Source organism: Chroicocephalus ridibundus, chromosome 6 (genome assembly GCF_963924245.1).
Source record: "Chroicocephalus ridibundus chromosome 6, bChrRid1.1, whole genome shotgun sequence".
In the NCBI taxonomy this organism is placed as follows: Eukaryota; Metazoa; Chordata; class Aves; order Charadriiformes; family Laridae; genus Chroicocephalus; species Chroicocephalus ridibundus.
Genome location: NC_086289.1, coordinates 9,774,367 through 9,801,423, shown reverse-complemented (window position 1 = coordinate 9,801,423; position 27,057 = coordinate 9,774,367). Strand labels below are relative to the sequence as shown.

The following is a 27,057-nucleotide window of genomic DNA, read 5'->3' as shown; positions in this document are numbered from 1 at the left end:
TATTCGAGCCCTAGCAACGCTGTGTCCTGTAAGTCCTCTTTGCATTAAGAGGAACTGAAATTTTGATGGGAACATCTTGTATTGTGCATGGATTTCCCCTCTGCCGCTTATCAGGGGTTGCATCGTGTTGCTTATATTAAAGTCTAAAATACAGATGAAGCTGTGAAGCATGAATAATAAATGCTGCTCACCAGTAGATACCCCAGAAGCACATCCCACTAATAAAGGGCACTGGGTGAATAAAATGCCTTTTACTGCTTGAGCAGGACATTTTTGTTCACAGCTTTGTAGCAAAACAGAGCGTTGGGTCTGAGCCCAGATGTTTGTATTTTCGTGTGGATCTCCATTTGCACTTTCTCATGCCTCGTTCTATAACCTGGCTGCGTTGCTTGCGTGAGTAGTGCTGGCACCACAAACTTTTCCCAGCCTATAAAAGGCACGGAGCAGAAGTGTAGGGAACATAACCTGCATCTGTCTCCCACCTGCAGTGCCACCACCAGTCCATATCTGACAGGTAGGGCCTCTCTGGATGAGAGATCTCAAAGCCCCTGGTGAAGTGTATTCCTTTTTTTTTTTTTTTCTAAAAAAAGATGCTAATCACATCCTCATCCAGCTTTTTGTTTGAGCAAGACACAGCGTCCTGGTGCTGAGCTGCATCTTTCTCGGCTTGCTCTGCTCACCAGGTGGGGCTGTTCTTGTGGGATTTTTCAGCGTGGTGGATTTTAAATTTACAAATTTACAAGTTTACAAACCTGAGCACGCAGCTTTCATGCTTACTTCAGTATCACCCCTCAGGAACAGGCCTGTTGATGCTTTCGGTAGGGTCAGGTCCCTCTTTCTAACACTGGTTTTACTTGCGTCTGCTTTTGTGTCCTTCTCCTGCCTGCCAGCTGTGAGGTCTACATCCCTGTTACACAAGCGAATGTTGCCGGTGTTTTCCTTCTTGATTGTTCTGCGTGTAATTTAGATTCCACCAGCAGCATTTAGATTATGTCATCGCATCACTTTAACAGTGTTTTTCTTGGCCGCAGGTTTGATTTTCTTGGCGTCGTGGTTCGGGCATCTCTGCAGACACATCCACTTGCTCGCCGCACACGCCGGTTCCCCTTTTGCGCACCTTGCGCTCACCTCCGCACATCCAAACTGCGAAGTACTTATTTTGCAATTCTTTCCTTGCTTGTTCGCAACGGCTAACGCAATTTCTCTTCCCCTTTCATTTTCGTACGTCAGTACTTATCTTGGATTAAAGTTGTCCTTATACTAATGAAAACTTTAAAGTTTTCTTTTTGATAGGAGTGCCTGGAAGATCCAGGCAAGGACCAGGAACAACTTGTCCTGGTTGTGCACAGGCAAAACCCAACGCTCCTGGTACCCAAGGGCTTCTGCTCTAACCTTCACACGGGACAACACAGGGACGTGGACAGGGAGACGGGAGCATCAAGAGATGATGAAGCAGCATTACGCAGCACGATAGACCTGCATCGTTGGCACTAATCATTTGCAGACCTTTGTCAGCAGCTGTGCAAAGGGATTCCGCAGAAACCGTGAAGGATAACTACGTATGTTTGACTGTTTTTCATCCCTTCACACACAGCTCTTCATTGTGCTTGTCCTTCTCTGGATGAGCACCTTCCCAACAACATGGATTTAGGACCGTATTTTTCCCTGGACCATTTAGCAAAGCCCGTTCCTTACTCCTCGCAGTACTGTGTCTCCAGCTTCCCACAACGCTAGTGAAGGGCTCTTGGCGGATTCACTCAAATCCTCACATTTATCATCCCCGATACTATTATGACACAATCTCCCCTTTCTTGTAAGAGCTGACAGTCAAATCAGACATGTACATTTTGCAAGCACAAAGTTATCTCTTTTCTTGTATTACCAATTATATTCCTTGCCAGTGCTTTTTGTTAAACAAAACCGAAGCAATTGCTCCCCAACAACAATTTTTTTTCTCCTTTAAACCCACCAGCAATTCTATAAAGGCACTGAGCTGGAATCTGCATCTTCCTTTTCTCCCCCCCTGCCCATGTTATTGCTATTTCTGTGCTCTCTGCCCTGTGGCTCGCAGCTCTTGGCTGCCACGTCCCCAGCAAGCCCGGTGCCTTCTCCCAGGATAGCTGGGGGCAAGCGTGATATACGCCATAATTCCCACTGCACAGAGCGTGTGGTGGGAATTCACCAAACTCTGGGCCTCCAGGAACCTGAAAGCTGACTAGAAACGCAAGCAACGTGCTGCCCTCATGACTTCTTGTCGTAAGATATAGGAAGAAACAGGAAAAAAATGGGCCCAGATATTACCCTGGGAGAAAGCGGTGCTGGAAGGGCAAGGTTTGGCTCAGGGGGATGGTCCCTGTGCCACCACCATGGCCTCCTCCTCGGTGGGAATGCTCTGTGAGCAATCACGAAGCTGGGTGAGGTCCGGCAGGGGCTGGTTCCCTGGATCCCACACCGGCAGCAAACTCCCAGAGGCCTGGAGAAGAAGGAGGGGAAGGGAAAGTTGATGGGGTTGGGAGCCAACAAAAAGCCCAGCACAGGCAGACAATTCCATCCAAAGTTAATAAGATGGTGGAAGCCTTTTCTGTGTGACATTGGCAGAGACAGCCAGACTTTTCTAGTTCTTTTTCATATATAAATCCACTCAAAAGTGCATGTTTTGGATGCCCCGGGGTTGAACAGGGAGAAGTTAGGATCATGCTGGCAGCTGCGCTCCAGGTCTGGGCTTGCAGCACCCCGAGTTCGTTCTGCAGAGGAGAACCATCTGTTAGCATCCCCCCATCTCTCAGCTTTTCACCAGCTCGCCAGCTCCCAGCCCTTTCCTCTCCCTGTACATCAATTTTTAAGCCTTTTCCGTGTGCTGTGGGCAGGCAGCTCCCCCAGCCCGAGGATCCCGGAGGAGCAGTGAGCTGGACGGCGGGGAGCACACGGGGGGGCTGCTCACAACGCTGCTTCTCAGTGTTTTTGCACACCCAACGTGTTCCTGAAACTGTCATTAATGGTGCCCAGCCCAAGCCTGCCTTCTTCCGAGACCCATCAAGGACACAAAAACAAACTGAACCATGGATATTTATTTTTGCAGGCATGATGGACCCAGGGAACTATAGGCCGGTTAGTCTCACCTCTGTCCCTGGGAAGGTAATGGAGCGACTCATTCTGGATGTCATCTCCAAACACATAGAGGAACAGGAAGTTATTGGAAGTGGTCAGCATGGTTTTACCAAGGGCAAATCATGCCTGACCAATCTGATAGCTTTCTATGATGTTATAACGGGTTGGCTGGATGAGGGGAGAGGCGTAGATGTCATCTACCTTGACCTTAGCAAAGCTTTTGACACTGTCTCCCATAACATCCTCATTAGGAAGCTGAGGAAATATGGGCTAGACGAGGTGACAGTGAGGTGGATCGAGAGCTGGCTGAGTGACAGAACTCAGAGGGTTGTGATCAGCGGCACAGAGTCCAGTTGGAGGCCTGTAACGACTGGTGTCCCTCAGGGGTCAATACTTGGACCAATTTTGTTCAATATATTCATTAATGACCTAGATGAGGGGACAGAGTGTATCCTCAGCAAGTCTGCTGATGATACCAAGCTGGGAGGGGTGGCCGACACTCCAGAGGGCCGTGCTGCCATCCAGCGTGACCTGGACAGGCTGGAGAGCTGGGCAGAGAAGAACCTAATGAGGTTCAACAAAAGCAAGTGTAGGGTCCTGCACCTGGGAAGGAAGAATGCCAAACACCAGTATATGTTAGGGGCGGACATGCTGGGAAGCAGCTCTGAGGAGAAGGACCTGGGGGTCCTGGTAGACAGCAAACTATCCATGAGCCAGCAGTGTGCCCTTGTCGCCAAGAAGGCCAATGGCATCCTGGGCTGCATAGGGAAGACTGTGGCCAGTAGGTCGAGGGAGGTCATTCTCCCCCTCTACTCTGCACTGGTGAGGCCACAACTGGAGTACTGTGTCCAGTTTTGGGCTCCCCAGTTCAAGAGGGACAGGGAACTACTGGAGCGAGTCCAGCGAAGGGCAACCAAGACGATTATGGGACTGGAGCACCTCCCTTATGAGGAAAGGCTGAAAGAGCTGGGAGTCTTTAGCCTGGAGAAGAGAAGGTTGAGGGGGGACCTGATTAATGTTTACAAGTATCTAAAGGGTGGGTTTAAGGAGGATGGAGCCAGGCTCTTTTCAATGGTTCCCAGCGACAGGACAAGGGGCAATGGGCACAAGCTAGAACATAGGAAGTTCCGTTCAAATACACGGAAAAACTTCTTTACGGTGAGGGTGACAGAGCACTGGAACAGGCTGCCCAGGGAGGTTGTGGAGTCCCTTTCTCTGGAGATTTTCAAGACCCGCCTGGATGCAGCCCTGAGGGATGTGCTTTAGGCAATCCTGCTCTAGCAGGGGAGTTGGACTAGATGATCTCTAGAGGTCCCTTCCAACTCTGAAGATTCCGTGATTCCGTGATGTTTTCAGAAATAAAGTCTTTGTTCAGGCCTAGCCTCGAAGTGTCATAGACCAGCTCAATTCCTCAATTAACGGGCAAATTGTATGTAGGAAAGTCCCACAAACAACAGGTTCGTTGCAGGCTGTACTCCACCTTCCTGACAGCACAAACTGGGTTTTCTGGTTGCCTTTATGGCCTCAGCTAACAAAGCCAGGTCTGGTCTCTCTCTGGGGAAGACTGGCTCCTTTTCCAGTCCTGCCTTGACTACTCTGGCTGACTTTGTCCCTGCTCAAAGGTTTGCCCTGGCTGATGAGCCAGCAGGTCAGTAAGGGAACAGGAGGTCCTTCAATGTCCCTATGCTGCTGGATGTACCAGGTCCCTGGTGGCCATAAGGCTGAAAAACCAAAGGAACCACCTCATGTTGGAAAATGTATGAATTTTTCATCTTAATACTTACACGAGGGGTCAGGACCTCATCTCACCTCGCTGCCGGCCGTGTCTGACAGGCTCCTTGCTGGTCACAGGGCAGCCGGAGAGGGGACGGTACCCGGCCGGTAGCTGCTCCTCTGTGCCCCGGTCCAGTGCGGTGGGGACAAGTTGCCAGCGCAGGAGCCTGCGAGGCTGCTCTGAGTCACCCTTTGGACAGACCTCGCTTCCTTGCTGTCCGATCCAAGGCTGCTTTCTTGGCAGAAGCCTCCCCCAGCAGTCGGTGGTAAACGCGCTGCTTTGGGTTGGGAGGGTTCGTTGGTTTGGGTTTTTTCCAGTGTTTGCTCTGATACACAATTAATTAAACGTAAGTGCCTCCATTTATTGCTCTCTAGAGAAACCAGGCTGGCTTGCATGCCCTGGCCTTTGGGGACATTTCTATTGTTTCAGCTACCGCCAAATCCAAGGAAAGCTAAATCACGCTCTCCTTCAGTACGATGGCAGGCAGCTCGCCCGCAGCCGTGCCTGAGCATGGCTTCTGGTTGCCTAAACGTTGTCTTTAATGAGAGACACGCTGCAGTGGATTTGGCATGACAAGGTGACCACTACCAGCGAGGTCTGGGCTCCGCCACCAACCCGAGCAAGGTCAAATCAGTTTGAAATAGTTGACTGGTCTTTTCACCGTCAACAAGCAGCCTTGGAAGATTGCAAGGAAAGTCTGAGAGAGGGAAATGGTTTGACGTAAGTCAGGTAACAAAAAAATGTAATCTGCGAGCCTCGTGCTACAGGCTTACTGCCAAATCTGCCACATCTCTTTTCCAAGGGCTTCACCTGCTTTAGAAGCAAAGGGAAATTAATCCAAGCCAAGTTTTGTCAGGTCCTGGTTTAGAGGCGCACCTACACTTTTGAAGTGCCAGCGTGGTAGTCATTCCCTGCCCGGCAGCCCATCTCGATGCACTCGGTATCAGGGCTGGATGGCTCAAGAAAAAACACAAGGGCTTTGAAGCACAGCATCCGGCCCGCAGATACCCGGATCGATGGCTGCTCGCTTCACCAGACTGGTTTACAAAGCAGCAGCTTTCCTCCGCCAGTCCTTGCTGATGGAAAACGCCTGCTTGGCTCCAGCTGCACCTTTCTAGAGCCCAGAAATTCTGATTAAAGCCAAGCGAAACAAGGGGCTGTGGATGCCGGGGGAGGGTTTACCTGGGGCAGTGCAGGAGTTTCCCTGCCAGCCGTCCTGCCTCGCTCGAGGAGCTCTGTCTCCTTGGCATGGAGGACATGGGAGCTGCTCAACCACCTCCGACACGCTGCAGGTCACAGCACAGCATTGACAGGGAAAACACGGACTCCTTGCTTCGCCTCATAAGGCTGAGCGGTGACCGGCAGCAGGTCGGGACCTACTTGAACAACCACACAGCTTGGGAGCAGGTGGACAGCAGTGGGCAATAACCTCACCCCGGGCCCGTCCTGTCTCCATCCCCACCGCAGTGGAGTCCTGTCCCCTACACAAGCCATCCCCGATGCCTGATTGAGCCCCAGGGCCAGATCAGACGTGTGGCAAGGGGAAGGGACCAGTGAAGGGGCATCACAAGCCTGGCTGCCATCAGCCTGTGTCATTCCCGACATTAAGCCCATGACAAGCTGATGATTCCGATTTCTCACTTCAGGCTTATGGCTGAAGATCCCTTCTCCAGAAGGGTGAAACATTTTCCAGAGTCCATCTAATCAAGATTTCTCTGATAATCTAATTAGTTAGGTGAAGCCAGACCAGCTGATCAGTACAAGCCACTTAAAACATGAACAGGTCACAGCTCTGAGCCCATTTGCTGTTTTTCAACCTCTTTTATTCACCAAAGTTTCCAGGGAATTTGCAGACCCACAAAACAGGTTTAGGCTGCCCAGGGCTAAGATTGTTTTTTTCAGCCCGTGACTTGACCATATGCTGCTTTTACCCACAGTGTTGGTATAAGGGATTTTCACCTTCCTCTCCCCTGTGCCAGGCACCGACTGGAGTTAAAATAATTTCAGACATAATCATTTTCAAAGCGTTTTTAACAAGCTGCTTTCACAGTGCGGCCTCACAATCCCTTCTGTCAGGCTACAGACCACAGCTTGAAAAAGCATCGCCCTGCATTCACACCTTGCTTCAGCCTTCAAAGGCAGCGCCGGTTCCTGAATAACCGCAGGCTGGTGTGCCTGCTAGCCTGGGCTCTCCTGCCCTCTGTCATAGACTCACAGAATGGTTTAGGTTGGAAGGGATCTCAAAGATCATCATGTTCCAACCACCCTGCCCTGGGCAGGGACACCTCCCACTAGACCAGGCTGCTCAAAGCCCCGTCCAGCCTGGCCTTGAACACCTCCAGGGATGGGGCAGCCACAGCTTCTCTGGGCAACCTGTGCCAGTGTCTCACCACCCTCAGCGTAAAGAATTTCTTCCCAATACCTAATCTAAATCTCCCCTCTTCCAGTTTGAAGCCATTACTGTCACTACACTCCCTGATAAAGCGTCCCTCCACATCTTTCCCGTTGCCCCTTTAGGTACCGGGAGGCCACTGTAAGGTCTCCCTGGAACCTTCTCTTCTCCAGGCTGAACAACCCCAACTCTCTCAACCTGTCCTCACAGGAGAGGTGCTCCAACCTGATCATCCGATCATCTTTGTGGCCCTAACACGTGTCAAACACCAGCATTTCAGTTAGAGGTCACAGACTTTGTGTTTCATTTGCTCCTCCTTATTCCACACACGTGGATTTATTTTATACATAGAAACTTCTTAAGAAGCTCACAGGCGTTTAAGACGAGAATGGATTCAGCCTTAGTCCACGAGGCGTTTCACTCGAGGCATCAGAGCAGCCCCGCTGAGATCAGCAGGCGGCTGCACATGGCCAAGAGCCCCGCAAAACCTGAGGGCCAGAGGATTTCCTGACTATGGGGCATCCACCGGAGCAGAACAGCCACAAACACATCTAACTGCTTATTTACACACATGAGATGAGAACAACTCGTTCGGCAGCACTCTTCCACTGCAAAGGTTACATTTATGCCTGCAAAAATCTTGCAAAGACCCGCTGTGGTTTAATGCAAAATAGCCTAAAAAAAACCGCAACTACAAAAACCCGACCATACCTCTCTATTTAAAAAAATCTCTCAAAACAGGGCAAAGAAGGAGAGAAAAATAGCAGCGCTGACTTCCTCTTTCGCAGTCGGCTAGACCAGTAAACCGCTAGCACTGGGTTATGTATTTATCACCCAACAGCTCCAGTATGAGACGGCCTTGCTCCAGGGCTGAGCTTACCACCGCTGTGCCGTGAGAATCCTTCCTCTGCACAGCCTTGTGCCGCGTCAGCCTGAAATACAGAGGGGTGAGTTGTTCGCCGAACTCGCAACTGCCGCCAAAGCCAAAACTAGTATGTGAGGAAGTTCAGCTTCAGGCTGTCGTTTCCAAACAGCAGCGGTAAAGTACTGGGGGAGCGCAAATGAATCTTGAATTTTGGTCACGTCCGTCACCAAGAGCTGCACCTGCTACCCGCGGAAAAGGCTGGAAGAAAAATGGTCAACTCCAAAACAATTCCAGCAAAGGGTCATACAGGTAACAGTAACCAGAAAACTTACTGGGAGCCCTCACCCTGGGAAGCCAGTGGTAGTTTGCCATTAAATTTCAACAGAAAATAGGACACCTCCTTCTCTCACTTAAGGTGCTCTGGGAGATACTAGAATAAACTCCATAGAATCATAGAATCATTTTGGTTGAAAGAGACCTTTGAGATCATCAAGTCCAACCATTAACCTAGCACTGCCAAGTTAAATTATCCCCTTCATGGCATTCCTTTCTCCCTTTTTCTGTCTCCCTACCAATCAAGTTGCAAGGGCAGGACAGCCCGTATAAGTCTGATTCCCAAATTTTTAATATAAGCATAGCCACAATGAACAGCCAGCAACATGACAGCATCACTTTTTTTAAAAGCAAAAACAAAGACCCCAATAATATCATGGCTAAAAACCAGGCTACATTAGATCTCTGCAATGGAATAAATAAACCAGAGCAGCAAATGGTATCCCAAATGCGGAGCTGTGGCCAAGAAAGCCAGCCCTTGCTGGTTTGTCAAACCTGCGGGATTGTCAAATTCGCGTGACTCAAGGGAAAAGAGGACTCCAGCATCAAGGCTGCTTACTGGTATCGGCAGTGGCTCACAGCAGTAGTTAATTGCAGCCCACCTATCACCTGTCCTTAGGATGGAAAAGTCTCACCCATTTCCAGAGATGAATGAAGTACAGTGTGAAAGCCACGCAGCCCTTTTTTCCCCGGCGTCGCTGTTACAGGTGCCCAGCAGAACCGGCGATGTGGCAGGACGCACTGCCACCTCTTGTTTGGACACTGCAATAGGAAAGTACAGGCTGGTGGCAGGCAGTGCCCTGCCAAGCTGCGGGCAGCAGCGATGCCTCCACCTGCAGATCATACTGTATCCTTATAGATAGTTATATCCCACTTGAGGGGAAACAAGAAGGGGCTTTAATGGTGCCCTCCCAGTTTCCAAGCTGGCAAGAACAGTTTGCTGGCATTTAAGCTGTTTTTAGCCCGGTTACTTGTTCGCAAGCATCACGAGGACATTTCTGCTCTGTCAGAAGGGGAGGCCCCCAGGCACTGAAGATGACCACCCAACAGGGAGCAGCCGGGCACCACCACCAACAACTTTCATGGAGAGCTATCAGCGTGACCCAGAGTTCATCAGTGGTGCAACACGCAGACCCAAGCCAGACTTCCACACATTTGTATGTTTATTATTTCAAAGTACAATATATACATAATGTATAGCGATATCTTCAAAAACTTTATACAGAAACAGGTATCTTACAAAATTAAATCAACAGACGTTCTGTGTATATTCAGACAAGGTACATACATATATTGGAAGATTCAACATAGTTTCAGTTAGAACACGAAAATGGGAAGGAAGCCCCCATCCATCTCGGAAAAACTCTAAATACCACCCAGCTCTCTGCAACGCAGCCCTCTGCCCTTCGGCAGGGCTCAGGTGGCTGTGGAGACACGGTAAATCTGATTTCTAGTGCCACCTACTGCTGACATCTCGATGTTTCCATGGCCAGCGGGAAGGGCGAAGGCCCATTCGGACAGGCCTTGTGTTCCCTGAACCCCTTCCTAGATTCGGGGCTCTGCAGCATGCGGACACTCAGCTTTACGCTTGGTTCAGTGGAAGCCAGAGATCTGATTTTTTTAAATTTTATTTTTGAACCAAAATATTGTACTGAAAAAGTATTTCAAGAGAGCAACTTCAGTTTTAGTAGCTGGAGATGCTGCAGGTGGTGCCAGCAACAAGTGAAGATGATGAAAACATTATGGGAGGAACAAATCAATCTCCCCTGTTTTCCGGAGACTAAAATTAAAAATATTGCACCAGTCTATGTGGCAGAAAGCCAGAAATTTCTATAGCATAAATTGGTATTCTTCAGTTCAGAGCGTCTGGCTTCAGACAACAACAGTGCTGTATTTTACAGAGGGTGGAAAAGCATAGGCAGCTTTCCTGTAGGGCCTCTAACAACATCTGGATGTGCGATGTTTGAATTAAAAGAGCACCCTGAGTATTTAAGAAACAGCTGTTTAAGCCTGTAGGACACGATTAGCTACAAGCTTGGGATTTTCAAAAGCAGCCTGTGGCAATTACATCTCTAATGGACATTGAATTTCAACGACAGGTATGTAGACAACTGCTCCAGGCTGCCTTCAAAATTAGTTTATCAGTTTATCTCTAAAATTCGGTTTATCTGAGCACAGTTGTCAATCTCAGGTTCATAACATAAAAAGTTGCCAAAACACACAGGTAACCGCAATGCGATGGCTCCGCAAGCCTTGCACCCACTCCGCACCAGCCGGTGCTCACCTGCGTGAACCACCCCACGGAAACACACCTTTCCACAGCAGTGTTCTCGTTCTGTGCACCAGTATTACACTCCTGACAATCCACCCCACGGAAACAACAGGCAGGTGCCTTGCCAGCACCATTTTTCTGGCTAATACACCACTGACTCTCAGGAATGAGCAACATCATGAAGCAAAGTTGCTGGCTGACCCTGTCATGTCACATTCTGGGCTTACAGGAGAGAGAGTCATTTGCCAATGTGCGAGCTAGAAATTTCCACCTCTAACAGGTACGTTTAAAATAACACCTGTAGAAGAGTACTTTGGTCCATGAAAACACCGTGAAAAATAAACAATGTGATATGCTGCCTGCTTTGTGTGTGTCTCCATAACCAAGGAAATAAGTCTGAGAAGTTTCTAGTGCTACAGAGAGGAAGCAGCATTTCCAGCAGGGCAGGAGGACAGCTAACTAGGTTTCTCAAATAACTTAAAAGGAGAAACAACCATGCCAAAAAGAAATAAGAATTTCCACAACGTCATTGCACTTATTCCATCTGCACCACACCTCTCCTTCATTCACATTGTACACCTGGAGAACGTACATTAAATGATTACAATATTAACATGGTATCTAAAATACTGGAGTCATTCAGCTGAACGCCTGAAAACATCCAGAGATCTGGTGTGTTAAACCATGAAAACACAAACATACAAGAGCTAAGCTATGTTCTGACATGCAAATTGTTCTAAATTCTTCCAGCAGAAGGTCTAGTTCAGTCACGAACAACTGCCTGTTCGCTTCCTGGAAGCTGGTGACAAATCTGTCTCAGCAGAGCCAGGTATTTTCCTCTTCACATCACTTAAACAACAGTAAAGCAGAGGTAGTCCCATGACTGGACTGGTCCAAATTGCCTAAGACTTCAGATAACCATTGCTCTCAGGAATTAGAAAAATATATGTATAAAACCCCACCCAGATTAAAGGCTCATAGTTTCTACAATGCTCGGTCAGGTTTTAAATAATTTGTTTCCACCTTCCCTTGCTAAAGAAATACTTAAACCTTTGACTCTGAAGGGACCCTGCCATTCAAGACTCTTGAGGCTCTCTGGACCACAGAACCAGGTCTTTCAGAGATACCTATCTTTAAAGTAGAAAGGAAGCGTCACTGTTTTGAATCAAACTGCTCAAACCAAATCAGGCCCTTTTGCTCAATTTGGTTCATTACAAAGCTCAAGTGACTCAGTGGCACCTGAAAATGGAGTGCACACCCCTAAATCCCCTAGATGCTTTGATAAATTATCCTCCGGTGTGCTGCTGGCTCCAGGCCTCTTGTTTTGGGCATGATGCAAACGGTGCCTGCAGTAAGCTAAATCGCATCCCCCCCCCCCAGTATCCTTTCTAATTAAAATGGCTAAAGCATTGCTATTGTAAGTGTACATTGAATCTTTTTTCATGATAATAGGAAGTTCAAGTATTCAATAAAAACACGAATTATATATTTACACTGATCTGGTCAATTCATTTTGGTCAAAAGGCAATAAATACAGAAATCTACGCATTTACTGCTGGAATGGAGAGATTTCAAAACATTGTGACTAACCAGAATCTTGACACCTTGATTCTCTTCCTCCATCACCCTCTCAGCCACTGAAGGACTAAGAAACGGTTCTCAGTTTGTGCCATTTTGACCAATTAATTCTTCACAACAGTAAAATTAAGGAGTCGCACAGATTTCTGCGCCACTGGCACATTCCAACCAATAAATTAAAATCCCATTTAGATATATTTCCCATTTCTTACCATTGCTTTCACTATCTGGTCTACCCACAGTTAGTAAGAAAATTGAGTAAGCTTCCATTTGGCTTTGAAAACAGATGCAATCACAATGTCCACCTGTACATACATAACAATGGGCAATTAAAACTCCTACTTTTTAAATGCTGTTAGTTATGCAGAAGGCCAGAGAACTTTATTAACCAATCACCTGATGTCAGACTTCTTTAGATCCATACATCTAAATATCAAGAGTTTACAGGATTTGTTGAATTAATGTTTGTTTCAATGACACATACCCAACAACTGAATCAGGAAGTTTCTTAGTCCCTTAGTTTTACTGTTGTTTCACTTCTTTTGATAAAGAAACTGACCAGTTGAGTGTTAATCTAAAACCGAAAATACGCAATATCATGGCCACCACTTAAACCCCAAAATGTAGTGACAAAGCATTCTTCCATGCGCATGTCAAAAATGCTTAATCAACCTAAATATCAGAAATAATATGCAAGAAAGGAAATAATGTCTGAAAGCCCTTAAAGCTCAGTAACACTGGATATGTTCAAGAGCAACTAAGACGTAATTTGTTTTATTTTTTCAAGCTCCATCATTAAGAGACTGATTAATTATACAGTGCAGAAATTAAAATCTCACCGCAACTCACTCAAAACATAGTATGCACTGCAAAGCATCTGTATGTCATTTCAAAGAAAAGTTTTGTCTAAATGTAGTGTGTAGCAAAATTCAGCAACACCTCAGGCTGGTATTGGGTAGCCAGAACCATGTTGATGCCAAACCCTGTAGATCTCTCACAGGAGTGAGCCTGTATGGTTAAAGGCTGTATGCAGAATACCAGACGCTTGTGCTGGCAGGCAATCAATTTCAAGAAAAATGTAAAAAACAGTGGTCTGTAGCACCTGCCTTTTCTGCATCTTCATGTCGGTTATTCCATAAAAGTTTTAGTTATGTCTGCTTTATTTTCTGTTCCAGTTCATGCTTGTGTTTGATAAGCCGTTCTATTTCTGTTCCTAGGGTTTGAAGGTTTTCCTTCGGGGGGAAAAAAAAAATAGGATAGGGTAAGTTACACAGGGAAAATGACTCAATCAGCACAAAATGCACTAATAAGTTAAAATTACTGTTTATGTCAGCAGGTTGATACTTTCAAGTACCCAGAACAAGTGCAAGTGATCAGAGTTGGAGAAAACCAAGCTCATTTCAATAAAGGATGCAAAGTTCTCAGCAAGTCTTTTTTTTTTTTGCCGTTACTAATATCCTACATGCTGTCTAGAAAGTATAGTGTTCAAAGGGAATGATAATTGCAGGAAGAGATCTCCAACTTCTGCTGAACACTGCAGTCCGGCTGGCAGCCTGCACAACATTTCCAGCCTGCCACCTTTCCCGTGCAGCAGACGTGCTGCCCCAACAGCTCAACGGGGCACCCAGCTGCTGCTGGGCCCCTGGCTCCAGGCGACTGGGGGAGAGCATGGAAAGGCTCTTGCCTGCTGACTGCACAGGCAGCCCAGAATTTACTTCACACAGCAGGCCATCAGTGCTGAATACAAGGGCCCCAAACCAGAGGTTCAGCAGATATCAATGTTAAAGAGCTCTTTGATTAACCCAATGCTATCAACATCACCAATTCACACGGAGCTGACTTCTTAAAAGCCTCCTCCTTTTAACAGCATGCATCACTTCGAAGCAGTACATCAGAACCACAAGAACGTGCTGAAGAACTGGCATAGCTACTCACTTTCAATGTAATATTTTTCAATAATGTATCTTCTAACACAGCCTGGAGCTTCCTGTTTATCTCTAAGGAGAGTTCCAACGTGAGACCACTATCTGCAGGATGAGATGTATACAGAGATGCCATAATCCCGCCCCGTCTACTCAAGTGTACTTTGTTGAAGTCAGAGGCCTCTGACGACAGTGTTCCAGCTTCTTCCCGCAAAATGTAACTCTGAATAATTCTGGGGGGTGGAAATTAAAAAACATCATAGTGTTACAAGGCAGTGAAGAGTCAGACACTGAAGTAACTTCAGATTCCATTTGTAAGGGTAATTTTATTTTCAAGTCTTACTGAAAAGGCAGTAAAAATCAAATCCTGCAATTTCTAGGTCAGTGGAAAATCTCAGATACCACAAGAGCTATGGGAGATGCTGGTAAACTGAGTCACTACAATGCACAAGGCCTATGTATTTAGAAGTATTTAGTATTAGTATTTAGAAGTAATGTTACTACTGGAGCAAAAAAGGTACTTAAAAAACCACGTGTGTCTACTTTTCTTTGCTGAAAGACTACAGACAGGGTATCTTAAACTTTCTACAGAGGAGACAAAAATTACAAAGTCTCTGCTCAAGAGTCTTCACAAGCTGTGATCACGTTCTATGAACAGATACCAGATGGGCATAAATGTACAGGCTCGTTAAGCAAGGGCTATACTTAACAGACAATTGTACTTTCCAGAGGAAGGTATATGCCACAATTTCTTCCCCTCCTAACTGAAGTTTCAGACATCATCCTGTAAGATGAGATTCCCATGTAAGTGGAATCTTGTCTCACCCATTAAATACCAACCATCTTTGGCTCAGACGTGTTGTTTGTTCGATATGCATGCCAGACTACCATCTGGAATTATGCCGATTCTCCTTCCAAAGCAAACACTTACAGTCAGCATCCTTTTAAGCACATGAAGAGAATGGACACTTCTGTTAACCAGTGGCAGCAGTCCACCTCAAATCAGCCACCTGTTGACCATTTTGCTACCAAAAAAACCCACTTGCACTATTCTATTCCTCCTGAAAAATTTTAGTAGTAAACAACTCATCAGTTACTGTAACTGCTGGGGAAAGATAAGGAAAAAAAAAAAAACACAACAAGACTAACTGTACCTTTGAGATCTACTGTCACTGCAATATTTTCATTGTTTTAAATATTTCTACTTAGACAATTACTTCTCTTACATAAAATTCAGAACTCTTGTCTAGTGCACCAGTTCAATACTAAAAAAATTGTACGAACAGAACTCAGAACATACTTTGTTTTTTTCCTGATTTCCTCCACCAGTTGTTTAATGTGATCCTCCATAAACTCCATCTTTTCATTTTTTCGAGCATGTGCCTTCTGTAGCCTTAGTATTCTTTCAACCAAGACAGACTTGTCCACCTCTGGGAAGCTATCCACAGCTACTGAAGATCCAGTATTCTCAGGTGACCTATCCTCATTGCTGCTGCGCGCGTTAAGGGACCCTGCAAATACATCCATATTTGTAAGAGCTCTCCTTTGCTTTTATATACGAGGTAAAACATCTCCGCTAGTGCACTGCATGCATTCATTATATTTCAGTAGCTTAGGGTATTTTCTTCAGAATGTCAGTTTCTGTTACATGTCAGTGGGTTTTTATATAAACAATTCTTATACCAATACTTAAATGATACACGACAAAACAGCAGTGTAGTCCCCTAGCACAGACATAGCTCCTTTAGCATAAGCTTGCTTCAGTAATGCTTATTCCTGTGTAAGTACCTTCATATTCATTAATATTACTTTGTACAAGACTGAGCTGATTTTAAACACATCTGATTTGGAGCCCACTAAAATTACAACACTGTATACAGACTGACAAAATATATATAACTGCGTACAGACTGACAAAAGCCTTATGTATAAACACTCTGCAGCACTTATCACTTAGAGCTTGAAATATTTTCTTTTCTTTCTATTCTTCTGAGTATTTATCTCTCTCATACAGGGAGATCACAGCACACTGACAGAACTGACCCAACTTAAAACCCAAAGACTGAGGAAGAAAAAAAGATGTTGTTTTCAGTGCTAAAGATAACCACTTTCTATCTGGTTAGAAGTAATGAATTCTACACAAATACATGGATGTCTCTAAACATGCTAATTGATTTATCATTTACAGAGTTGCAACTGTCAATAGTGCAATTAAACAATGTTGGAAGCCACTGATCATTTCTGTTTTGCCTCTGGCAGCATTTAAGAGGGTCCTCTATAAACTGGAGTCCTCTGAGCTTGCTCCAAACATAAAAGCAACAAAATAAAAAAGGTAGGCATTTAAAAAGAACCAAAATATATAAACATTAACGTTTAATCTCATAATAAGAACCTACAACTGCATTTTGCCAAGTGCATTTTGGTGCTTAAAGGCTATTTTGTCAGGTTTAGTGGGAAGCTGCCCACACACTGCATATACACAAACCACAGAAAGAGCAAGGCTCACGGCAGTACGCCATGGCAACCTTATTAAGACCGAAGGATTGTTTTGGCAGCCCTGCTATGTGCTACATTACCTGATGAACTGGAACGGCTCCCCATGCTGCTGACTTCTTTGTCATAATTACCATTTTCCATCTGATCCAATTTCCTGCGTGCTAGAAGTATAGTAAAACGATGGTTACCAACAGCAGATTAAAACGCCAAAATCATAGTGTTACACAACACACAAAAACTCTAATCCTCTTTGACCTGCAATAATTTAACACAGCTTGACAACTGAAAGATAATGGTAGCAACTAAAAATCTTAGGGGGAAAAACCAACAACCAAAACCAAACTGCCCCCCTCCTCTCCCTGCCCCCAACCACGAAGCACCCAGATGCAACATCCACCAGGATTCTCTACACCCTGGAGCAGTCGCCAGTTGAAGAGAGTAATGTCGTACATAGGATTAACTGGGAACCACAAGACTTAAATTTGATTTTACTTCTGATTATGACTGCCATGTAAGTAACCACTGAATGACAGAATGGCAGCTCTGTTCCGGGATCTCATAACTGTATCACTACTGGGAGCTGTGTAGCACTTGTGCCAGAAGCACCGCTCATTCCATAGGGATCAAGAGAGAAAGTGCACAGCTGTTCATATAGACACAAAGAGAGCCATGGAACTTTTCTTGCACAATGCCACCAGGATCTCTTCTTTCAAATGCATTTCAAACAGATTTGATTATATTTGCATTCAGAGCACATGGATTATTGGGTACTTAATGATTTCTATTTGTTGACAAAATTAGTCATCAGTCTCTGCATATCCACCTTTAAAAACCGCAGTGCTCTGTTTAATATACTAAAAAAATATCGGTCACAAGCAATTCTTGATACAGTCAGCAACTAGGAATCTTCTTCCAACTTTTGAACATACTCCTACACAGACCAGGACCCATATGTACCCTCAGTGGCATTTCACTAGTCACAGACCAAGCACTTTCAAACAAAGACCGAGTTCTTTCAAAATAAATCTTTCATTTTATGTCTACACCCATTTCAAAAGTTGTACTTAAGACTGAAAATTGACACGAAACCCTGTTTCCTTTAACTGCAGTTTCCCCAATACCTCACTTGCTCACTCACTCTCATTGTCCTCGGGGACCGGGAGAGCTTGAAGGGCTACGCTCGGCATGCACACACAGACAGGACCCTAGTCTCTACCAGACACTGTCAAGGGGCTTACAGATGGGGCCAAAAATATCTGAAAATAATTTCAACCTAGCTGAAGTTGTTTCGTGAGATCTTTCAGGTTTGCTGCATGCTTGCGCTTCTGGGTAGCCAGTTCATCTTTAAGTTCATCCACGTGGGTCTTCAGCGCTGTTAGTTCTTTCTGCTCCAAAGCTAGCTGAGCCTGTAGTGTCTCAACCTCTAGCTTTCGCTGATCCTCCTCCTTCTGCAACTTGGTGGCCTGAAATTGTAGTTTTATTTTCAGTCATATAAAAAAAAAAATCCAGCCTAATCATACTGTACGCTCAACAGCCTTAACTCCACTTTTCATCTGAGAATCATTCACGTTTTACATATATTATTTAGGCTAAACACCACCACTGCAAATAAACATGCAGCACAGTGCAACACTGCAGAGTAAGACTCCTGCACTATCTCTAAAACATCTACATGATACAGTACAGAGCCACACAGAGCTGCACAGTATGGTCACATTACCTTCCACGACACACTAAGTTTGCTAAAAATCACATTTATCTCAAAGTACAAACAGGACCTAAGAAACAGTTTGCAGTAATAGATTTTACAGACAAATTGCAACCTTGTGATTCTTTCAATGACAGCTGCACAGAGAACAACTCTGTACTTCCAGAAAGATGGAAAGAACAGTGTCACACACCCTCATTCCCATGCAGTGTGCCTCAGGATTTCTTTCCCCCTTAGAAACATGAGGTGTACACATCCCACTGCCATTATTCTATCAAATTGGCAAACCCAATGAGAAATTGCTGTTAGGTAAGTAAGGACACAAGGTGGAATTCATGTGTCACATCTTTATCAGCATCAGGCGCCTTACTAGTGCAAAACCCAAGCTGCACGCTATACTCACCAGATCATCTTTAGTCTGTTGAACGCATTCCAGCTGATTCTGCAGCTCTCTTTCGCTGTAAGAAAGCTTATCCAACTGGCTCTGTAAGGAATTGTTTTCAGACTGAAGCTGTGCATTCTTACTGGTTAATTTTTCAGTGAATACCAATAGCTCAGATTCTCTTTTCCGACTACCTTCAATGTCCTTCTGGAGATCAGCAATCAGAGAATTGAAACCATCTACTTCTTCCTTTAAAGCACTGATTTCTTGTTCATCTCTGTCAAAACAATTATATCTTATTAGGGATAAGGTGAGCTCAAAGATATGAAACCTTATTGAAATAAAAGCATTCAGGTCAAGACCAAACAGGGCAGGGGAACAATTAACAACCCTGGGGCACCTGTTAGTCACTGGATGGTTTTAAATGCCAAGGGAGTTTACAGATTCCATTTCATGACCTGTTGCTGAAGTGACAGTATTTGCATCCCTCAGAAGGACAAGCAGTCATTAGCTTCCTCAAGGAAGACCATCTCTCTGTATTCAACTTCATGAGCTTCAGTACAGGATATAAACAAAACCCTCAAAACCAGATCCTATAGATAAGAGGAAGGTCTGCAAATCCAACAAAAGTGGTCATTCTGTAAGAGGACTTGCCTTTAAAAGATGGGGAAATACTCCAGTTTTGAGCCTCTCCAAGACAGCAGTACGGTGACCTCTGAAACATCCTTATCCAAGCCATGCAGCTCAGATTCAAAGGACCTGTCTTACCCCACACTTACTCCCCCAAACCTCTACAAAACAAGTTTTCGTTTCTACCAAAGCACTCCCATTAGGAGACTTTTTATCTATCACTTGCAAACCATTTGAGTGAGAAAGGCTGTATCTTCAGTTATGATCAATATTTTAAAGAAAGTGACTGAAATTTATTCCGAAATTAAACAGCTGCTAACAAAGTTGCAAACTAAAAATGTCCTCCTCATTCGCTCTTGCAATATTATGTCATTATTTCTGCAATCATAGGATTTCCTGCACCTTTCTAAAACCTTACCTTCCAACATCAGCAGAAGAACCCTCACCTCTTTCTCACAGGGAGATTGTATATTCAAATTTAAAAATAAAATTAAAGTAACACAAAGTAAAGGCATACACCTCATTTAATTCCCTGTCAGACAGTGTAATTACTAGGAGGCTTAATTCACTTTAAACCAATAACCCCATATCAACATGTTTCTTCAAACAGAGGTGAGGCTCAGGCAATGCAAATAGTTAGTAATTCTTCTGAAAAAGAACGATTATTTTGTAGAAGTAACTGAATTCTACTAGAACTACCAAAAAGAGGACTTAATGTAGTTAGTGACAACAGAAGTTAGCTAGCATTGTGCTACCAAAGGATAACATCAAACGTATTGCACCCTGCTTTTAGAGTCTTGTTTAGGCTAATTCCAACTTTCAGAAGACTTAAGACTGAACAACCACAGCACTGGTATTTTTTTCCCAGTCATTTATGCTGCAAAACATCTCACCTGTAGCTCCCATTTAAAAACCTATGCCAGAAGGCTATGCTTATATTTTACATTTCCAAATACGTTGTTTCATTATGACAGTAGAAATGTCCAGCTAACAGTCAGGGTTGAACCAGCCAAAATTAAATGTTTAGACCATCCTAAAAGAGATCTCTAATTTATCCTTAAAGTTCTTCAGTGAAGGAGACCAAGCAACACTGGAGGCAATCAGTATCCTGCTCAGCCACAAAGTTCTTCCTGGCATTCAACCTACAATCATCTTTCTTGCAAAACTCTTATTTTTATCCTTCCACCAAGGAATACGTTGAACACGTGAACAAGGATGGCTGAACACTCTCTTTTATAATAGCCTTTTATACGTTTAAGGACATCTCCCTTCTGTCTTCTCTTCCCTAGGCCAAAGAAACTAGCCTCCTCTATTCTTTTCTCATTAAGAGGTAAGATTTTGTGTGAATTAAGATGAAATGCCATTTGCTTCCAAGAAAATTAAAGGCAGTAATTTTATTTATTCTACACAACAACAGGAAAAATAGAGGTCAAGATTCCAGGATTTCTCTTTCATAAATGATAATGGGAATTTACTCATCCAAGTTTTAAATTTCTGGTTGAGATTCCACAACTTTATCAAACATTCTAAGGAGTACATGCTAAAGGCAGAGAAGTAACAGACAATATGAATCTTGATGTAGGCCTAGTAAGCATTGTATGGGAAGAATACTTAAAATTTGATCCAAATTGAAAGACAGACAGATATTTAAGTATGTCTCAACTACTGAGAAGAAAAGATAACACTCTGCTCACAATCATTTTAATTCATTTGGCAGGATCCCAAGTGAAAAATAACTGTTATTGATCGAAGCATAAGCTTTGTTTGTCTCTAACAGATTGCAGTTTCCCTAGAAAGGCTGATGACACGGTGCCAATACAGCTGATCAGCACACAGCAAATGAAAACGCTTCACTCTCTGAACCCCAAGGAAGACATATAATCACTGAAATATTTTTCAATGATAAATAAGAACTGTTTAAAAGCACAGGAGGGACACATGGGTAGTTCTGCTTATCTGACATTTGTCTATCTCCATTTATGCAACACCATTACAATCAGTGGATACTATTTGTATATTCTAGTCCATATGTACCATATAGAAACATGACTATGCTCAGACGTTCCTGAAGTGTCCACAAAACGTCCAACTCTTCTCTGAGATTATTTCTCACATTCTTAAATGAGCAAACTTTGACACAGCAGAATGAATTCCAGTCCATTAGAAATACAAGTGAACCCTACTATCTGACTACAGCATCTGTCAAATATATAAAATTGTTTTTGTTAAATACTTTCATTCATCCATTACAATTTTGAAGCACTATTTTTCCAGTTCAGTTGCTTTTCCACACTCTTTCAAAAAAATAAGCACTGGGCAGACACCTAGGAGACATAACTTCCTACAGAGTATGCCAGAAAGCAAGCACTTCTGATTCTAATAACGAAAGACGTAAGCATTAGTCTCAATACCCCCATCTTGTAAGAGGCCACCAAGGTTGTCTCCAGTACTAGCAGTACTATGAGGTTGGAAGTCTCCAACTCCGCCGAGGTTGGAAGGGACCTTTCCGACCATCTAGTCCAACCATCAACCTAACTCTGACAAAAACCATCACTAAACCCTATCTCTAAGCACTATGTCTACCCACCTTTTAAATACCCCCAGGGATGGTGACTCAATTAGAAAAACACTTAACTTAGAACCGGGATTCTTCAAATTACAATACATTTTAAAGCATGAATAATTCCAACTGAAAAAACCCCACCCTTCCATATCCCAAATAATCTTTTAAATCACTCCTCAAAGTGCATAGCTGTACCTCTGATGTTGATCCTGCAGACGATCTACAGTTTTGACTCTGTCCAGCAAATTCTGAATTTCACTTTTCTGCCTATTAATGATTTCTTTATATTTGGACAACTCATCTTCTGTTCTTAAACGTTCATCTTCTAAACACTTTACCTAAATAGAAAAATAAAATAAAATCAGAAACTACTTATTCTCCCAAACTTCAGAGATGAATTACTCTGATCAAATTTTGAAATTGTTGAACAAAGCTTGTGTGTTATTTTTTGGCGATTCCAAGTAGCAAAGAACAATATCCCAAATATTTCATATCAAATACAGTCAGAAAAATAAACATACAAAAAATGCAAAAAAAAGAAGATAATCAAACAAGTGTGATTAACATTATTTATTTTTTTTTGCCCAAAGACTCAAGCTTAATCTAATGGACCAGGATCCAAAGACATCATCTTTCCCCGGTTACCAAGCCAACCCCTTATTATGTCTTTCTCCCTTTTTTTAAGGTCCTGTTGAGCTAAAATCCTGCTCCAGATAGAGGGACTGGCACGCTAATCTATAAACTGTTCAGAAGTTATGAATAGCATATACTTCTTACCAGAAGTCACATGTATGACCTCTACAAAGCTAGCTTCACAGGTAGGAAAAATTTACAAGTATTTTTCATTTTCTAATGTTATTAAATTTACAAGATGTATACTAAGTTTTTTCTCACAACTTTTCAGTCCAGTGAGGTGTATGTCATGAAACAAAGCATTGATGTACTATCGATCAACTGATACTCCCTAAGAAAGGCTACCCAGAGTCACAGTTACATATCCCTTCTAGTCACATGCCAGCCAGCCTCTAATGACACTGTTTATCCTGAAAGAAGTAAAAACACAATTAACAGATTGAATACAGTCTAGTTGCAAAACCCAGCGTTACGCCTTTAAGCCCCCTGCAATCCAACAGAGCACACATTACCTTTGTTCTCAGCGTTCGAAGCTCATCCATGCCCTCTTTAAATGTCCTCTTCAAGTCTTCCAGTTCTTTTATTTTTGCGTGATGCACCTTATTAAAGAGTGAGAAGGTCTTTGAGAAATCTAAATGGTCAGTGGCATCTCCCGGGATGTCAACAAAATCTAGGCCAATGCAGGCCACCACAACAGCTGGGAGGGCTTGAGGCAGAACAGGTACCCTGAAGGTTTGTTTTACTTACTCAAAAAGCAAAGCAAAGCCTAAAAGCTTCTTTATTCTAAGAAGAACTGAGAACAAAAGTGAGATTACACACTCGTTTTAGGTGTACAAATCTATGCCATAACAGCTCCTAGGGAAAGTTATAGGCAAACTGATGCCTGGTTAACTCTGAAGATGGCGTATACATGTATAAGCTGTGAGCAGGTACTAAATCATTAGAGAATTTAACTTTTGGCTAGCAAATCTCTACACAGAGTGGAGGCTGTTCCTGGTCTCTCCTTGCCATAGAGCTTTGCAAAATACCAGCCAAAGAAAGGTCTGCCTATCATCTGAATTTGCGCTCTAATTATAGCAACATTCATGTTTATAAATGAAAGAACAGTTATTTTGTCCTCATTATATCATCCTTTTCCCATAACTTTGATTTTAAAAAGCGCATCCAAGGTAATAGCTAAAAATATCCTCCAAAAAGCAGGGCTGGAGGCAGACATTTGGACTGCAGTATTAGGTAAAAAAGAAAAATGTTTCGCAAAAATTGTAAGCGCCTTAAAGTAAGATTCTCAAACTAAAAAAACTCATGGCATTCTTAGCTACTAATTTGCCAACTGTGTTGTCTCCACAAACCACATATTTACCTCAAGGTGATCGGACTTCTCCTGAATTTGTTTCTCTAGTTCTCCTTTAGTTACTCGGAGTTTTGCATCCAATTCATTCGATTTAATTTCTTCTGACTCCTAAAAGGATTGAAGATACGTAAGTACAGTTTTAGAGTTTTATGTTCCCCTTTCTGGTTTTATGAGCATACAGCCAGCTATTCACACCACCGAGTCTTTCCTCTAGGTACGTATCTAACAATTCTGAACATGCCAAGAAAGGCACCCACACCGCATACCCATCAAGACAAACATTTTCCCTTTTATTTAACAACTTTCCAAGTACAGAAATCAGCTCCTAGTCATCTCAGCCTTGTAGCTCGCACAGAATAATTCTTCCCTGCTATAGCTTAAGACAGAAAGGAAGGAAAAAGAAGGCTCAGATGCTGAACACTAATTTCACATCCTAAGAAAATGTGCCTACTTGATATGTTTTTATCATTTCTTGACAGTTTTTCCTTATCTGGTCTGCTTCTTCTTTTGCTTCAGTTAATTTTGTCGTTGCATCTTTGAGGCGTTCCTTGGTTTCCTACAAAACCAGTAATAAATAATGGGTTAAACCTATTCATCTAACTTAATCTGGGAAAAGCATTTCTCATAACAAGTTTCCTATTTCAGTCTGGAAAGAATCAAGAACAACAAAAAAAATACGTCCAGCATTATTTTTCCTTCCATTATTTCTCTCATCTATTATTTTATGCAATTTTGTTTGTTCCAACACTGAAAGCACAACAAAGACCTCTTGGTTATGCACCATGCACATTTTCAGATGATAGATTTAAATCTATCACATAAAAACTGAACTAAGATGACAGTTAATTTATGCAAAAAACAAATTAAAAGTTGATCACCAGATTAAACAAAATCCTCCGCATATATCCCCCCCTCACATCCTTTCAACATTTCTATTTTAGTATAAATATGTTTAAGAGCACTATTCTGACCTTTGCTGCAGGTGTTCAAATTAAATAAAAACACTTTAGAAATGGATTTTATTACTATATAGAGAGTAAACAGTACAGAAACTACATTCCTCTGACTGTATATTCATGTCATTGCACCAGTACTTCACTAACCTTGTGTGAATCCATTTCTGTTTTCAGTTTGTTCTGAGCCCATTTTACTTTGATAACATGAGAATTGATTTCTTCTTTCAATTTTTCTATTTCTCTGTTGAGTCGAGTGGCTTCACCATCCTAAGAAGATTTCATAGATTTTATTTTATGAACTTAAATCATCCAGTGCTTCTACAACAAGACTCCTGCCCAAGCGTCAAATGCATGGTTGTTTTCTTTAATGTCTGAGCTTTACAAAAGCCTGCACAGAATTGAGAGTGCTCAATAATGCTGTAGCCCATAATCCGGGGGGGGGGGGGGGCGGATCAGTGTTCTGGTTTCAATAGTGAGGCTGCATTACTGCTAATATACTTTCATGTTACTTATCTGTTAAAAGGCAAAGCACAGTCTAGAGTTCTGATCTAAAATAACTACGTCCTGGGTAAGCTGCACAGTCCTCTTTTTGTTCTATTTTAGCAGAAAGATGAGGAAACACAGGTTCAAAGTGGTAAGGTCATATATTATACACGGCTACAGACAAAAATTGTGACACCAATGGAATGGTATTACCAACTATACAGGTGCAGATTAGTGTGAGCACTGACAGCAAAATGTACGCGAGTCAAATCACTAACCTGTAAGTCAGTGTCACGAAAGGATGTTAACAGAAGCACACTGCTGCTGTACCCTTCTATGCCACTGTCTACAAACCACAGCATTTCCAAACTGTGTTTCTGATGTAATAAGTTCATCTTACCAAAAAAGCTTAAAGCAGCACTGTATGAGGGCAGTACAATTCCTGTAAGGCTCTAGTGTAGTCCTCAGGAGTTACGAAGTTACATTTTGTTTAGGAAACCTGAAGTCATGCTCCCACTTCCTATTCATGTGAGAGAGCACACTGAGGTGGTTTCTTGTTTCAGAGGCATAAATTTTAGGACTTTTATTAAGATGTATTTTTCTGATCCTTCTGTTCCTGTCAACTGTACATCGTACAACTGCATAGAAGAGGCCCAAGTCAAAGTCTGAACAATATGAATATATCAATTTTTGGATCTTTCACATGAAATAGAATTGTGAAGCACAATACAAAATGACCTCGATAATCTAAGAGGCTGGTGGGAATCTTACTGGCTTCTAAAAAAGAATGGCAAATTTTGGGAATTGAGCCTGAAAAATCCTATTGCTTTATCGGCAATTTTCAGTAGTACAAAAGAGAAAATAGAGAGTGAAAACACAGAAAAATAGCAAAAAAAGACATCAATATTTTAACGCCATTACAGCCTTGAAAAAAAAAAAAAAAGAAACCAAACAAGTTATAAATTCCCTCAAATCCAGGCATCTGCAGTCTTTTCGATTTTGTCAAAAAAATCCCCTAATGTTTCACAAACTAATATTCAGCAAAATATTATAAGAAACTTCAAAAAGATGACTGAACTCAGTAACTTCTTCCCCTTCCCTTGGAGGAAAGGGGTTTTCACAGCTCTACAGCAAAACCAAATGAAAACAGGTTTCTTTCAGCAAGTGCAATAGTGAAGAAGTGATAAGGTTGTTCTGATAGTGCTTTTAATCATTCACTCAAGTCATACAGCAATACTTAGAGCACCTTCGTTTCATAGAGCTGGTGCAATCTTCCTTTTTCCTGAGAAAGCTGTTTGATTTTATTAGTATGCTTTTCAATTTCTTTGTTTGCATCTCTCACTCTTCTCTCAAGTATCTCCTTTTCCTTTCGGAGGTCAAGTGACTCCTTCTCCCCTCGGACATATTTCATCACCATTGTTTCCTTTTCATGGCGTGCTTCTTCACATTTCTTGTTTGCCTTGAAAAATATTAAAATAGAATGAATTGATCTCGTATTTCATTAACTTTTATAAGACACTACTGGATACTTTCATATTGCAGTACAGTAGCAAAATAAAGTAGGACTCAAAAGCTCCAGTTTTGCAAAGACTAACATTAGATCCCACTTAA

At 43.0% G+C, this 27,057-nt stretch overlaps 1 protein-coding gene across 5 annotated transcripts in view; it reads right to left on the bottom strand.

Annotated features, from left to right (window-relative positions):
- Nucleotides 1-9,617: 9,617 nt before the first annotated feature.
- CCDC186 (coiled-coil domain containing 186) overlaps nucleotides 9,618-27,057 on the bottom strand; it is a 40,253-nt gene continuing 22,813 nt past the window's right edge. For 4 of the 5 annotated variants that reach the window (XM_063338230.1, XM_063338232.1, XM_063338233.1 and 1 more), the window contains 12 exons: nucleotides 26,693-26,905; nucleotides 25,111-25,230; nucleotides 24,459-24,563; nucleotides 24,017-24,115; nucleotides 23,169-23,255; nucleotides 22,219-22,361; nucleotides 18,852-19,107; nucleotides 18,014-18,203; nucleotides 16,821-16,901; nucleotides 15,545-15,755; nucleotides 14,258-14,477; nucleotides 9,618-13,554 (listed from right to left, as the gene is read on the bottom strand). In XM_063338230.1, the coding sequence (XP_063194300.1) occupies nucleotides 13,471-13,554; nucleotides 14,258-14,477; nucleotides 15,545-15,755; nucleotides 16,821-16,901; nucleotides 18,014-18,203; nucleotides 18,852-19,107; nucleotides 22,219-22,361; nucleotides 23,169-23,255; nucleotides 24,017-24,115; nucleotides 24,459-24,563; nucleotides 25,111-25,230; nucleotides 26,693-26,905 (1,809 nt within the window). In that variant the 3' untranslated portion in view covers nucleotides 9,618-13,470. The other variant, XM_063338235.1, reaches the window with a different exon arrangement.